This window comes from Mustela putorius, unplaced genomic scaffold (genome assembly GCF_011764305.1).
Source record: "Mustela putorius furo isolate JIRA1106 unplaced genomic scaffold, ASM1176430v1.1 tig00003850_pilon_pilon_pilon, whole genome shotgun sequence".
Classification (NCBI taxonomy): Eukaryota; Metazoa; Chordata; class Mammalia; order Carnivora; family Mustelidae; genus Mustela; species Mustela putorius.
The window spans coordinates 2,234,363-2,250,361 of record NW_025422002.1 but is presented as its reverse complement, the minus strand read 5'-3'; the positions used below and the strand labels follow the sequence as shown (position 1 = coordinate 2,250,361).

Sequence of the window (15,999 nt, the reverse complement as noted above, 5' to 3'; positions counted from 1 at the left end):
TAGGTGTGATGTTTGACTTTGCTAAGCCTTAGTTTTAACCACCTAAAAATACCAATAAATTTAATACTCCCTTAATAGGCAACTTGTAAAAAGTAAATGAAATGATGTATCTGAGATCTTAAAACACTATTCATCCATGACTGGTCCTATAAGTTGATATTATTACTATGGTTATGATTATTATTTGATGAGATTCAGGGTCAACAATGAGAAAGACAGATTTCTGACTGTATTGTGTAATTTGATCTAAGATAGAAAGAAAAAAAAAATGTGTATAATTCAGTGTCTAAGCATCCCTAAGCAGTCAAAGAATCCACCATTGGATGGCTCACAAAATGATTTGTGTCTGTCCTTAGAGGAATCCTATCCTGCACTGAGGAAGGCAGGTACCTATCCACACCTTTCACCTGGCATCATGTAGGACACTGACTATGCAGTAAGACAGCCCACAGGAAAAACCAGGTCTTCCCACCTCTGTTTTATAGGAAAAATTCCTACATACCCTGCCAGTGCCAGCTGAGTTACCTCCAACCTGCTGAAGGCTTTCTGAACTCCTGTAGCGGAGTCAGTCCTCACCATCTTCTGTCTGTGATGACACACACCCCACTGCACTGGAGCTGTTGACCCGTCTGCGTCCCCCATGAGACTCAGAGCTCATTCACATTTATAAACCCAGAATTTTTTCACAAGGCCTGTCAAATTGGTTTGCAACTGTGCTTATAAATAAATGAATAGCTTGACAAGTCACACTTGAGAATCAGATTTGTCACTCGAAATCAGCAATTCTCTAACTGTGCTCTCAGGAGATCTAGGGCGTTCTTGGGGCACACCAAGGGCTGCTGGGAGGAAGGCAGCTGGTGGAGGCAGGGGGAGTGGGTGGGGCTTGGAGGGGGGCTCTGGTTTTCCCTCTAAAACAGGAGCCAGACTGGTTCAGTTTTAGCCTGTTTTATGAAATGGGCTCTAGCCTAAATTTCATTTGGAAGCAAAACAAAAACACAAACATCCCCCTGGACCCCAAACACAATTCTACTGTGGGGAAAAAAGAACAAAAGATAAAGGAAAATGGGAAATAATAGCCAGTGACTAAAAAAATGCTCCAACAAGCCTGACTCTTCACTATGAAGATATCAACAAGACAGAATTTTACACAAGTGGTTTGGTTTTTACGTCTTCAACTGGATCATAATTTCTATAAGATAGCAATTCTATCCCTCCTATTTATTTCTATGGGTTTATTTTCCATATACCCATCAGCGTCTGTGAGGGGATGAGGGTGTAACACAGACCTGTGGAGCAAATGTTTTCTTTCTAAGCTAGGAGCATTGTACTTTAAGCAAATCAAGTAATCAGATCTCTCCTCAAAAGTCAAACTAGAACAAAAGGTCATTTGTATAAATTGCACTAATAACTGACCTTTTCTGTCTACAAAATTATTGCTGTTGAATATTTATGTAAACTTTGGAAGATATAAATGTCACTCAGAAATTAGAAGCAAACACTAAAGTAAGTAGATATTATTCCAAGGAACTGGAGTCATATTTTCAAAAAGTAGCTGAACTGAGGATTCATATCTCCTTGGCTGTGAGATAAGATGAAGAATCAAGCATTTTAATATAGGAAGCAAAGTTCTAGGGGGAAAGGAGATAAAATGAAGTTTCTATTTTTCAAATAATGTGTTTGCATCAAATCGGTGTTTTTCTAAGGGATATTCAAAAATCTCGGCTTCTCTTGAGAGCAGAGGGTGTGAACTTATGTTAAAAATGCAGATTTCTTGGGATGCCTGGGTGGCTCAGTAGGTTAAAACTCTGCCTTCGCTCAGATCATGATCTCAGGGTCCTGGGATCAAGCCCCGCGTTGGGCTCTCTGCTCAGCAGGGAGGCCTGCTTCCTCCTCTCTCTCCGCCTGCCTCTCTGCCTGCTTGTGATCTCAGTCAAATAAAATCTTTAAAAAAATAATGCAGATTCCTCAGCCCTGCTTCCTACCTACTCACTGAAAATCTTGGACATAGCTCTGAGAGCTGCATTTTTCACAAAGATCTTATGCATGATCAAGTTTGAAGCCTACTGATAAAGACTACGAATTCATAGCAACTCCATAACGAAGCTTATGAATTTCTCGTTTAAAAATACACTGAGTACAAGAATATAAGATGCCATTTATTTGTGAACTTTTTCACTTTGTCATATTTGCCCTTGGTTTAAAGCTATAGGATGTTATTACCCATCATTAAAATACTTTAAATAGAGAACTACAGCAATAACAGTCTAACCCAAGGCGGTAGTGGAAAAGAGCACACACCCAGCTGGGCGGGCTGAGTTTAAGGGCAGGCTTTACATCTTTAATGAACCGCAGCTTTTTCCGACCATGGCAGGCAGGTGGTTTTGCACGCATTGTGTTAAAGGGTCACTGCTCCAGATCGGTGGAGGCCAGTGGGGATAAAGAAAGGAAGATTGGATGCCAAGGGGGAAAAATGAGGGCAAGACTGACAGGGGCACCCAGGATTTCAGCTTGTTAAATCTTTGCGTGACAGAGGCAAGAGTATCGGCTGGCTCTTGACATCTTCAGCATGTATTCCCTTGGAAAGGCTCACCTTAACAAGGCTCTCAGGAGTTGAGTATGAACAATTTAAAATTTTATTACAAAGAGGCAGCACAGAAGGGAGATTGTAATAAGCCTGGCATTATGCAGACTGTCATTCTTCCTTAAACATGGGAACATATGGTTCATTTGCCTATTTGATACTCATGCTACCTGATGTACTAAGCACTATTACATTAAGTAGTTGGTGATACAAAATGAAATTAGGTTTATTTGCTTGTTCCATTAGGAAGCTTTGCAAGGAGGAGGAAGAGATGGAGAAGTCTGCTTGCAGGATGCTATGTTCTGGTTAAAGTGGCACTGAATGGACTTGTGGAGGGGATGCTTTCAAGGTTGAGCACTTGGGAGTAAAGGTAAAAGGAAAAGGAACAGTGGTGATTTAGAAAGCAGACAGTGAAAGATACATAGAGAAGGGTCGAACAGGAAGGGAACATCATATAACTGGCTCCCTTATATTCAGGCAGATGGACTCCCATTAGCTGACGCCCCACAAGGTCAGATGGTCATGAAAAGTCTCCAAGGAGAAAGAGGAATTGGAGCAAAGTGTTGGGCAATGGGCTACGCAACCAAAGGAACTACTTTGTCTAGCTCATTAGCAAAAAGTGGAAAGAAGACAAACTAATTTTTATTCTGCTCATCTTCTGTGTCACTCTGCTAAGCGCTTTCAAATAGATCCTCCCAAGGGTACATTTTTACTCATGAAGAGAATAAAGATCAAATGACTTGCTCAGGAACCATCAATTCTTTCTTGGCACAGAGAACACCCGGTTCCTCTCTTTCATCCTTCTTTGTCTTCTTCCTCTCTCCACTGATTCACTGCCACCTTTCAACTCCCCTTGCTCTCCCCCCAGCCCTTTCCCACAGCTAACATTGTGTTCAGGAGGGAGGTCTCAAGGTGCTGGAGTGGCATGCACATGGTGGGCCTGCTAAATTTTGGGCTAGAAGGCAAAAGTACTGATAAGCACCACTATTAGATTTCCTACTATCTGAGGGGTTCATATGCTCCCATAAAGTACATGCATTGTGCCAAAGGTCCAGGGCCACACAGGGTTTAACAGTATCATTACTAAGGGATAAAGCACACAAGATTCATGGATTTGAGAAGGTCTGTTTGTAACTCTGCCCCTGTCTCCACCGTCTCTCTCTCTCTCTCTGTCTCTGCAACCCCAACTGGATAGAGGTAATAGAATTGGTCCTAGGGCACTCAGCAGTTTTTTAATATCAAATTGGGGAAATATGATCACATTTGGAGAACAAATGCCAAGAGATAGAACCTCTACTTTTCAGCTTGATATTTAGTGAATTAGAAAGCATCTTTGTATTTACCTCTTTGAAACTGCTAAGGTAAAAGTGGTAGAAACATAACCATATGTGACAACCGTGTTCCTCAGAAATGTATCCGCATATGAAAAGAAGTAGCCGGTGATGGGTATTAAGGAGGTCACGGATTGCATGGAGCGCTGGGTGTAATATGCAAACAATGAATCATGGAACACTACATCAAAAACTAATGATGTACTGTATGGTGACTAACATAACACAATTAAAAAAGAAAGGAAAGAAAAGAAGTATACTTTAATTTGGAGAGGTATAAAGTATCTGCTATACTGCTTGACATATAGAAGGTGCTTAAAATGGTTATTTTCATTACTAATGACCACTTGTCTGATATATAACTGGATTTTATTTTATTTTGTTTTGCTTTATTTTATTTTATCTTGGGACACGACAAATGTGGTGGATGTTTTCTTTTTCTTTTCTGACAGATGAGGAAGAAATGTGGTAGATTACTTATTAATTCAGCTATCTTTCATTAATAGGAAAAACACTCTATCTCTTTATTTTTATTGCTCAGAGACTGTGCACTCTGACAAAATCTCAGGTGATTTAGGCATTGTATTTAATGCTGCCCGTCAGGGGACAACTTTGAGCTGTCTGTCCAGTGGGTTAACATTTCCTATTAAATTCAGGAGGTGAGCCCTGAACAGGCAGCCAGCAGTCACAGAGCACAAGGAGATAAATCTAGGCCTTTGATTGCTGTCAGTTCACTTGCTAAGTGGATCCACAAGGAAAAAAAAGAAGTGATTAATCAAACTTAGCAGATGTGGAATTGATTCCCTCAGTCCTGCAGAATGCCTTACAGAAATCAGCTTAATCTGTATTCATCTTGACTTTCAGTGGTCAAGTTTGTGGTTTTTACCTTGGCTGAAGAGGTAAGAATGTGTAACTGGGATTTACATAAAGATTAGCATCACAGGGGTGCCTGGGTGGCTCAGTGGGTTAAAGCCCCTGCCTTGGGCTCAGGTCATGATCCCAGGGGATCATTAATTAATCATTAATTTAGCAACACAGAAAATGTTTATTGAATGTCTATTATATCCCGGGTTGGAGCTGGGTGCTGGGTCTGTGATGGTGAAGGAGAGTGGGGCTCACTAGGCTGTCTTGCTTGCTACAGTTCAGCTGCCAGGGTTCTCTAACCCCTGATCTCTGCTCAGCGGGGAGCCTGCTTCCCCGCCCCCCCACCCACCCCTGCCTGCCTCACTGCCTACTTGTGATCTCTGTCTGTCAAATAAATAAATAAAATCTTTAAAAAAAGAAAATAGGATCACAGCAATAAAGGCAGCCAATGGCAGGAGAGTATACAGATCACCCAGCCTTTCCACACATGCTGTCTTTTCAGTGTCATACAACCATATGGGAGAGACAGGTACTATTTTCCCTGTTTTTCAAGTGATTTAACTGAGGACTACTGAAGTTAAAGGACTTGCTAGAATTTATCAATGATATGAGAAGTAGGGTTGGGACTTGAACCCAGATCATCTGAGTCCCAATAACTAAAAAAAAAAAAAAGTTTTCTTATGGAAGGAGAATATGTCTCACATTCTTGACTAGCTTAACATTTTACTCACAATACCTAGTTTAGTATTGGAACATATAGGGTGTTCATTAAATATTCATAGAATGAGCACATCACGGGCCTATAAATTATTAAGTAAGTTTTGTCTTAAGTCAGGTAGATACAAACAAAGCAAAGTAAATTTTAACCTTCATTAATTTAGCAACACAGAAAATGTTTATTGAATGTCTATTATATCCCGGGTTGGAGCTGGGTGCTGGGTCTGTGATGGTGAAGGAGAGTGGGGCTCACTAGGCTGTCTTGCTTGCTACAGTTCAGCTGCCAGGGTTCTCTAACCTGTGAACCCATCCAATCAGATCGTTTGGGCTGTTTTGACAATTTATAGCAATTACAATTGTCTGGCTCAATCACTTGGTCACCTGAGGAAATCGGTGAAATATATATAAAATTATAACTGTGATAGGAGCTGCAATTTTAACCTGGCACACTAATGTTTTACATTGATTTCTAATATATAATCTCTATGCTGGCAGTCACTGCATGGGGATAGTGTTTAAATAAATCCAGAAAACAGCGACCTCAAAAGAAACAACAACAACAACAAAAAAAACCCAAAACCAAGATTATGCTAGTGGTTTTATCCAAGGTCAGGTCACTCATCAGTGATAGAACTGGGATCAAAATTCCTGTTTTCTAACTCCCAAGGCAGGGCTTTTTGCAATACACCCCCGTTTTCCCCGTAGGAACATACCTTTGCTACTAGAGATGCTATTGCTAAATAACTTGTAGTACCAAAAGAATGAGGTGATGTCATAAGACCATACATTCCCAGCAGGAAACCAGGCAGCCTTTGGACTCTGTAATGCTATCCACCTATTTTTAGTTGTAGGAAAATTTTTCTCCTTGGACAGCATGCCATGAATACAGGCATTTACAAAAACAGAAATCATAAAACAGTCAAGACTTCAATTGTTGCATGCAGACCCATTAGAAACATGTTAATTTCTCTCAGAATTGTTGCTTGACTTAAATTACCAATACATGAAATTAGGTTAAATCATGTGAAAATAGCCCTTCAAAAAATAAAGAATCAAATATGTTTTCCATTATCTGTTGAGTGGAAAAAATCTGGCAACAGAGATGGGCAACTTGGCATAGAGTCCAAGCTTTATCATTTACTACCTAGGTGATGTATCCTGTCTCAATCCACGTAAGAGTGGAGGAAATTGTCAAAATATATATATATTGCCACTATTTTTTTATAAGTAGATAATACAGTAAGATTACTTTGAATAGGCTTCTTTAGAGTCCTTTCAACCATCTCTAGGTAGTTACCCTTTATTGAAAGCAAGAGGTAGTGACAATGAAATTTCAAAGTAGACAGGACCATATAGAAGTTTTATAACAGAAAGTTAAAATGTGCGTTTTCCCACATGGGTATTTCCAAGGTCAAGAACTAAAAATTATTCCTACCTGGAATCATTGTAAATATTTAAGTGTTTTCCATTTGTGACTCTTTAAATCCTTCTACGTATACAACTGTGTCATGTTTTAACGAGATATGAGAGGGTAGGAATTCCATTTATTTTTCTGCTTAAGTGAAATAAGCAGTGTGGCGTTTAAAAATGTATATTGGGACTCAATGTTCTGTCTTTGAGTTTAGGACCTGGTTCTATAAAATTCCTTCTTTCTTTCCTCTCCTAGCTCCCTCCTTTCTTTCCTTCTTTTCTTTTTATCACAACTCTAATTTTTACCTTCAATGTCTTTGGAAATCGCTACGATTAGACGACAAAAAAAGCCATTAAGTCAACACAAACTGAAGCCCAGGTGCTGCATTTCCCAGTAAGCAGCATGAAACCATGCACTTAATGAAACCATCAGGTCAGAAGGCAATAGAAGAGGGGACAGGACAGAAATCATGCAGAGACACAAAGTCTCACCGAACTGGCTGTGTGACCTTTGCAAATTACTGCTTAAGGTAATCTATAACTGGCAGAGATATACCTCTGTAATTACCATGTACTTTGGGGCTTAACTTTATTTTATTTCCAATTTTTTAAGATGCATGTTCAGGAGATAATTTTGTTTGTTTGTTTATTTTCTTTTGTTGAGACCTGTAACGAAGTCCTATAGCAGTGAGAGAACAGAATTACAGAAGAAGCATCTGTGAATAGAAATCGCACAGATCACTCCTTTAATTATAGTGAGACAATGCTTAATCTGATATGCTGTGAGTGACTATTCACACACTGAAAAAAGATCCCAATTCATTCTATGTGGGGCAAAGCAAAACATAAACCTGAAAAGCCATTTTAAAAGCAGTTTTCCTCATACTCTACAAAACTATTTTCCTCTCTTTTTCGTATTTTATTCCAATCCTCTTTCCTCTCTTTCTCCTCCCCACATATACTGTGTTTGAGTTTTTAAAGGTTATAGAAAGTAAACAGCAGTCTTCCCTGCTTAGTTGTGGACCTTCAGTCACTTTAGGAAACAAAGTAATCAATTTATCTCAACTCTCAGTACAGACCGCGGTTTGATACTGTGCTATCTCTTGGGTTGTCCGGTTCTACCACAGTGTATTCAAGCCTCAATTCTATTTCAGCAATCAAAGAGGAAACATCTAAGAGGAATCCATATCCAAAGCTCCTGAGAATGCTTGCAATGATCTGGCCTGTCTGCACCGCGGAAGGAGCCCAATCAGGGCCAGGGCAACAGATCTCCCTTCATCTGTCCTTTCTCCTTAGCTCTGAAGCTTCTGTTCTTCGGTCTCAAGGTGTCTCCTCTAGAAGAGCTTTTCTCTAAAGCTGGTGACATCTCTTACATATTCAAACTTTTTTTTTTTTTTTTGACACATTCATTCATTCCACGGATATTTTTGAGTTTGGGTTCTATGCCAAAGGCATACAGCACGTGCAGATAAATTTGACAAAATCCCTGTCCTGGGAAAAACTTCAGTGTAAGGCTATAGAGACCACTGGAGACAGAAGACAATAAGGGAAGAGAGTGCCCTAGAAAGGTCTTTCTTTTGTGTATCTTGTCATGTCAGGAGAGGGTCTCCGAGGCACCAGATATAACTCCGATAGCCCTCTATACAGCCAGCCCCATTTGTTTTAACCTCCTTTTCTCTACCCCTTAACCATAAAAGCAGTCCTAGGTCAGAAATAACAAGATGGTGTCTCTGCATCCAGTCTTTGGGCATTTTTACTGGCTCAGAAAATTCAATGCCAACACCCCGGTTTCTAGTTTTTCTTGAAATGTTTGAAGTTCTACAACCCTGTCTGAAGTTCTACCCTCCCACAAAACAACATGTGCCTGAATTTGGAGTGACTATGTAGTTTTGGTGCAGAACTCACTCTCCTGGCCATCATAGCTTTGTCTTGTAATGTAAGATTGGCAGACTGCCATTTCTCATCACACTTCAGCTGTCCCTTCTTTTACCTGGCCTGCCTTGTTTGTTGATGCTACCTTCCTGGTCAGGGACGCATGGGAGTTAATGGTACATATAATGCTGGCAAAGAGCTCACTGAAACATTTTCACATCTTCAGCACAATGTCTCATCTCATTCCACTGCGCATCTGATCACACAGTAGTGCACGTGGATCATTACAATAGAGCTCAACTACCCACTAGTCATCTCTAGGTGTACAAGGTTCTCCAGTACAACTCAATGAAATATATTCTAAGTAGAGAAAAACACCTGTTTTGCTCTATCTAAACTCTCCTAGAAAACATGCCAGTGCTGATCCAGGATTTCTCAATCACATCCAGAATAGACAGAAACCTCTCTTCTTTCTCTACAGGAACCTCTCTACATTTTTTTCATGTGGTGAATTCATTTTGTCATGGGGCGAACACCTGTGTGACTATTTAAAGACCACAACACCAGGTGTGTGAATATAAGTGTCTCTCTCTTTTGTGTAATGCTCTTCTCACTGATTTCTCAGCAGGCTGGGTCAGGAAAAATCTTCAAGCTGAATATAGAAAAAGGTCTTAAAGGATTTTAAAAAATATATTACAAGTGCATGCACTAAATATATTGCAACAAAATTATACAAATAGGCCTTAAGTTTATAAGGTTCTTTAGTTTTTGCTACCATGTGGAAATGTTTAGTATCTGTGAGTACCCAGTTTTAGGTTTATCATAAGGGAGAGAATTTTAGAAGACTTAAGATTTGGAAGACACTGTACCACAAAATAGTACAAAATAGAACAAAAAAGAGCTTTATTTACCTTTTGCTTTGTCTCAGGCTCTCCATTCCTCTTTTCCAGGAGATAGTTGCCCTAGGAAAGGCATTTGGCTTGCATTCGATAGTAATATCCCCACCAACTTGAACAACTGAATTTTTTTTAATGGGAATTTTAGAGAAATCAGGAGCTGAGGCTAAAAACAAAATTAAAAACAAAATTGTTGAGTTACATCCTTAATTAACATGTGGTAATGTGATGTGGTATACAAGACAAAATTTGATATTTGTACCCAGAACTCTCAAACTATTTTGCTCACACTGTTCTAGGGCCAGTTACCAACTTGGCATTTTGGAGTTCTATTTTTCATTTGAAAAATGAAGATGACAACAGATAGCACCTCAGAAATTCACTGTGGAGATTAAATGATACAATATCTGTGAAGAAGCATAGCATACTGCCTGGCACAGAATACGTATTCAATAAATGAAATCTGTTTTTGTTTTGGTATAAGTCATTGGCATTAACAAAAGCCAGGTGGACTGAGGGAAGAAGCGAGTTACAAAGAGTCACATTCTTAACAGTGTTTATAGTAAAGAGGGTGAAGATGGTTCTGAAGAGCCAGAGGGGGGATCTGAACCCTGATTAGGGAAATCACCATATCTATTCCAGTCAAAGTAATGATCTTAAATATGAAATATAGAATAGCAATGAATTAGATCATGAATACTCTATCACTATGTCAGATTTCTTCAGGCAAACCTTTAACCAGCAAAATGGAAATACTCTGTCTTCTGTAGAAGTAGGCAGGCTGAGCAGAAATTAAGAAAAAAAAAAAAGTCTTTGTCAGTTTCAACTTTGTCCCCATTCGATAAATGTTGAACAGATACTAGTTCATGAGAGTGAGAAATTATTAGACTGCTCTGAGTTTTTCCAGCTTCATAAATGGGGGAACCCATGTGTCTAATCCCCATCCCTAGTCTAAAGTCTAATTGAGCTGAAATTCTCTCAGATATGCCAAACTCTTTTGTCTCTGGACATTTCAAGTATTGTTTCTTTGCCCTTCCACAGACCTGTGTGTGCTTTTTTTTCAGATCTCAGCTTAAAGAGAATATCCTCAATTTAGGGTTATATTCAACTTGCCATGTAGTCTGACAACAACTACTCAATTATTGACTGTAATAATCATATTTTAAATTTTAGGTTTCTTTTCTCAGTGAAGCTATAGGTTCTATGAAAGTAAAGATCACTTAAGTATTGATAATTATATTTTCAGTGCTTAGTACACATAAATGTTCAATAAATAGTAGTGATTCAAAGAATAAACAAACAAATCAATGACCATTGTCCAACAGCTCTTGAACCCTTGCCTCTTTGCTGGCTCTGTCCTGTCTTTCCTCTCCTTTTTTCCTACCATGAAGAAAAATCTGTGACTAAAGACACTAATGGTTATTTATTGTGACAGATACCACTTAGATTATCATTCTCAAACGGCTTCGATCCCCAATTTTTCACTACCAGGACTTATCTGCCCAGCTTTCTTTGAGGTCTGGATGATCATGTGGCAGGGTTCTAGTCACTGGCATAGAAGGATTTTACTGTAAGGATGGAAGACGATTTTGCATTTTCTAATGAGAGGTATAAATTTGGTCACTTTTGTCCCTACCTTCCCCTTCTCCTTTAAGTAGGAACTTTATTTCTGTAGCAATAGCAGTCATCCCCTCAAGGCTATACGCATGAGGGAAAAGTGTAAAGAAGAACATCATCGATCACAGTCGCATGGCTCAGCTACCACCCCTGAACTTCTTGTTAAGAAAAAAAAATAAATACCTGCTTAAATCATTATAAATTGAGATTTTCCTTTCTTTTCTTTAATTGGCAGGTGAAAACATTTTTTTTTTTTTTAATTTGAGAAAGAGAGACAGAGATATAGTGAAGTGGGAGGGAGCATGAGCAGGGAGGAAAGAAAGAAGGAGAGAGCCCAATGTAGGGCTACATCCCGGGACCCTGGGATCATGAACTGAGCCGAAGGCAGCCATTTAACAGGCTGAGCCATCCAGGCACCCCAGGTGAAAACATTTCTAATGGAAAATTTTGAACTGTACTCAAAACATCATGTGCTAGGATCAGCTTTGGAGGAGACTTTTTCTGGTTTGCATGTACCCAAAAGTGGGCTTCTCTGGAAGTCCTAATGTATTGCTCAAGTAGAATAATAATTATGATCCTGCATTTTTTTAAGTTAATTTAAACATTTCCCATTATGTCAAGGGAAAGCAATCTCTAATTTACAGAAAAATTGGATTCATATTATGTATAATCATAGCTTGCTAAAATGTCATTTTGAATTTTTTGGTTATAAGTGAATGACTTACCTAATACTCTCAATTCTGCATTTGCATAAATTATCCGATATTTGTTTTCTGCAACACACTGGTAGACACCCGAATCTGACACATCCAACATAGTTATGTTAAGTGTCCCATTTTCTATTTGAATTCTTTCCTAATAAAAGAAAAGTCATGTAAAAATGCTAGTATGTTAATGTAGGCATTCTCTTAACCAGAATACATTATTAAACATTTGTGCATATCTACAAGATAGAATATTTTCGTGTATGAGAGCTGATGTTTATGAAGATGAAACTTAATATCCTGTAAGATTCTCAGCAGCTTTTTGAAGTTAAAAAAAAGAAATATCCTTCATATAATTTTAATGGTTAGTATATTTTATGTTATCTCATTTCTTTGAAAATTGGCATTGTCTGCATAGAGTATATGTTACCGTTCTATTATGAGGTATATAAAATAATTTGGAAGATTGTACCATTCCAATTATTCTAGAAAATATGGTCAATAATAATGCTAGACAAGAATATAATGGTTAGAAATTCCCTTGGCTTTCCATCATAAGGTCTCCAAAAGACTTGAAATGTGATGACTTGATAATGTTCTAATTGAGTCATAAGTTGGAGAAGCTAAATTCTCCTTTTCTGCAGCCTGCCATAGTATGCTTAAACAGCCAAAAATCTGTTACAGAGTCCCATTTGGAGGATAGAAATACAATTTTGAGTGCACATAATGAAATAGTTTAATAGAGCAAATATAATTTAAAAAAATATTTCAGTATACCTATTACCATCCCTTAAAGATAATAAAAGTAGGCTGGAGGAAACAGAAAAGGCTCTATGCAAAAGGTATTCAGGAAGAAAATCCCACTAAAACCAAAACAAAGAACAGCGTTATATTCAGCTTCTAAACACCAGATGTTCTTTGTGTCCCTAGCTGTGCCTACAAATACAAAGTAAAAGGGAGAATTAACACAATTATTTGGATAATTTGATGAAAAAAAATCTGTCTCATTTTCAGTATACTCTAGAACAAAAGTATAATTTAGGCTGAAAATGTGGATAACTGCCTCAGTTCTCCACTTCCTATGGGTTTAGAGTCATTAGTTTTCAGAAAAGCAAGATACTGGATAATGTTTAAGATCTTGGATCCTGTAATCAGACTACGTTTAGAATACAAATTCTAACAATTACTAGCTACTGTGTGACTTTGGGCAAGTGACTTAACCTCTCTGAAACCAATCTTCATCATCTATAGAAGAAATAATACTAGCATCTCTCTTACAAAATTGTCACGAGGATACAATAAGATAATGCATGGAAAAATATGTGCACAGGACCTGGAACATACAAGACTTTGGTGGATGTTAATTATGATGACAATGATCCTGATAATGATGATGGTGATATCTGGATGTGAATCTATCACTGACTAGTGTGTAACCTTAAGCTTGTCTTCTCTACCCTTAATTTTTCTCATTTGAACAATGGAGATAATATTAATAGCTACTTTTATTAAATATAATATAAATTAGTATATATGAAGAGTATACTACATTTCCTAACACTGACTAAGCATTCTGAAAACATTAATTGTTGCTGGTAGTAACAAAATTTCCCTAGGAGAATAGGTGAATTTTTAATATTAGCATTGACACTTACCTGTGGATTGAGGCGTTCACCATTCTTTAACCAGGTGTACCAAGGATTTGGCTTTCCACTAGCTTTGCATTCCCAAAACAAGTTGTCATAGATAGACAGGTATGTATTTTGGATTTTTTGTTCCCATTCGGGTGGGGCTGTTTCAAAAATCGACAAGAACAACTACTTCGTAAGTCAATTATCCAAAATACTGTGCAACATTCCAAGGTCTGTACAAAGCAGAAGGACAAGGCCTCCTGGGCTCAATAAGTGCTGCAAACACATGATTTGATGGAAGGGAAATACAGAAGCCTCAATGTGGAGTAACGGAAGTCTTGATATAAATATCAGTGGTCCTTTGGCGTAAGATAAATATTTGCCACTTGTCATTTTGATGCACTTTTACACCAACTTGGGAGTTGTGGGGAAAAGTTCAAATGCAGAACAAGGCCAGAGAATAATTTCATGGCAAATATTAGTGGATAGGTCAAGTTAGAAAATGTATACAATTCTGAGTCCACTGTGGGCAAAAGGCCTTTGATTATATTTTGTCTGAAATGTTGTAACTAAAAATAAGTGTATCTATATCAGATATAATTACAATTCAGTTTGAAGCACTATTCAAATATGAGTCTCATCACGTTTTAGTAGGATTACAGTCCAATTTTTTTTAACCCTAGATAAAACCTTTGATAGACAATGAGTACTGAGGCATTTATAGTAAAGTGCCATTTATGGATAAAGTGGTAATATCCTTACTACCATTGACACCAAAAAGTGGGGTACAGATTAAATGCTTTAAAATTAACATTTCTTCCACAAATATAATATGGGGCTACCTGGCTGTGTCATTTAATCCCTCTCTTTTATTTAGGTCTGGCCTCAGATATGTAAGAGTAGATGAAAAATCCTTCAGAACTGCAGGCTATTACAAGTTAGATGTCTTATATATCTAATTGCAGGTAATTCCCCCTCCAATATTGGTATAGGATTTTTTCAGGGATTTTAGGGAACCTTCTCAAGAAGACATAGTCAAAAAAGTACAGAAGCCCTGAAAGCACATCCTCAATCAAGGGGTTGTGTTCAGGCTGTCTGTTTGGGAATGTCAGCCCTAAGATGGGGGGTCAGGAAAAGGAAGAGTCAGTAAGGAAGGAAGGAGGCAATGCAAGAGTCAGTTACTGAGTTGGCCACCGAGATGGGCCACTGTTATTCTAGCTTCTGTGACATTCTAAGGGTCTTTATAACTGCCTACCCGGGGAAAGGAAGAGGAAGAATTTGTTCACTGGCTCCTGTCCATAGTCATTCAAGAGTGGTAGAGACAGTATGTATTAGAACACCCAGGCTATGGATGCTTAAGTGCTGAGCAGGCTCCTGAGAACAAAGAAAGCTGAAGGGGAGAACAAGGTGGACTTTGTGTGGCACCTGAGATGAGACCCTGTCAGGTTACACCTACAAAACATGGAGCTGCTCACTGCAGTGGTGGCTGAAGTAAGAAGTGGGACTGAGAGTCTTTGAAATGTTATACAAGTATGTCCGACTTCCTGGATTTTCCCACTGCAACATCTGGTTCCATTAAGACCAAAGGACTTTTAGGGAGCTGGTCACTGAGAAGAAGGAAATCAGGATGTCTCACTGTAGTAAAAACTAAGCCTGGGATTATCATCTGTGGAAATAAGGGTGACTTCCGTTTACAGATCATGCTCATCAGTTTTTTTTTTTTTAATAATTTTTTATTGCTCATCAAGTTTTAAGGGACAAATCAAGGGAAGACTTAGAAGAAGTAGATGATGGATGAAATTGAATCATGCTTCTGAATATTAACAAAATTTTATAAATTGTAGATGATTATTTAGAAATTGTCTTAACATATGTTTGGCCTGGGAGAAGAAATTCATATCACATAAAATTCATATAGCTTATAAAAGTATGAAATATATATGGATTATTGTTTAATGCAGTAATTATAACTTTAAAACACATTTATTTATTTTATATGTAAATCCTTTGGATGCTTCAGATTCTGAAGACCAAAGTTTTAAATCTTCAACTACATAGTAAATGCATGAAAGGAAGGACTTAGGATTTCAGGTCAAACATATGGGCTTGGCTTTTAGATTTTATTTTTTTTCCTTATTGAATGGTTATGGGAAATCATTTAACTTCTCTGAATATGTTTCATTTTCTATAATGATATTAATACTTTAAGATTTCTTTTGGAAGTTTCAAAGACATAATATAGAGAGATAGCCCTGAATTATAATTTAAACACAGCAATTTAATAAAACCAATTCTTTTCTTAAAAAATTCAGGTCTTATGCAATTCTCAGATAATTGAGTCAATTACTGAATTGCTCCTTTCAATTACAATGACAA

The 15,999-nt window shown here is 38.0% G+C and overlaps 1 protein-coding gene across 1 annotated transcript in view; it reads right to left on the bottom strand.

Moving 5' to 3' along the window:
- LOC101672552 (contactin-6) overlaps positions 1 to 15,999 on the bottom strand; it is a 301,755-nt gene that overhangs the window by 66,124 nt on the left and 219,632 nt on the right. Inside the window, 3 exon segments of the mRNA XM_004738393.2 lie at positions 9,687 to 9,837; positions 12,014 to 12,143; positions 13,648 to 13,784. Coding sequence (XP_004738450.2) covers positions 9,687 to 9,837; positions 12,014 to 12,143; positions 13,648 to 13,784 — 418 coding nt within the window.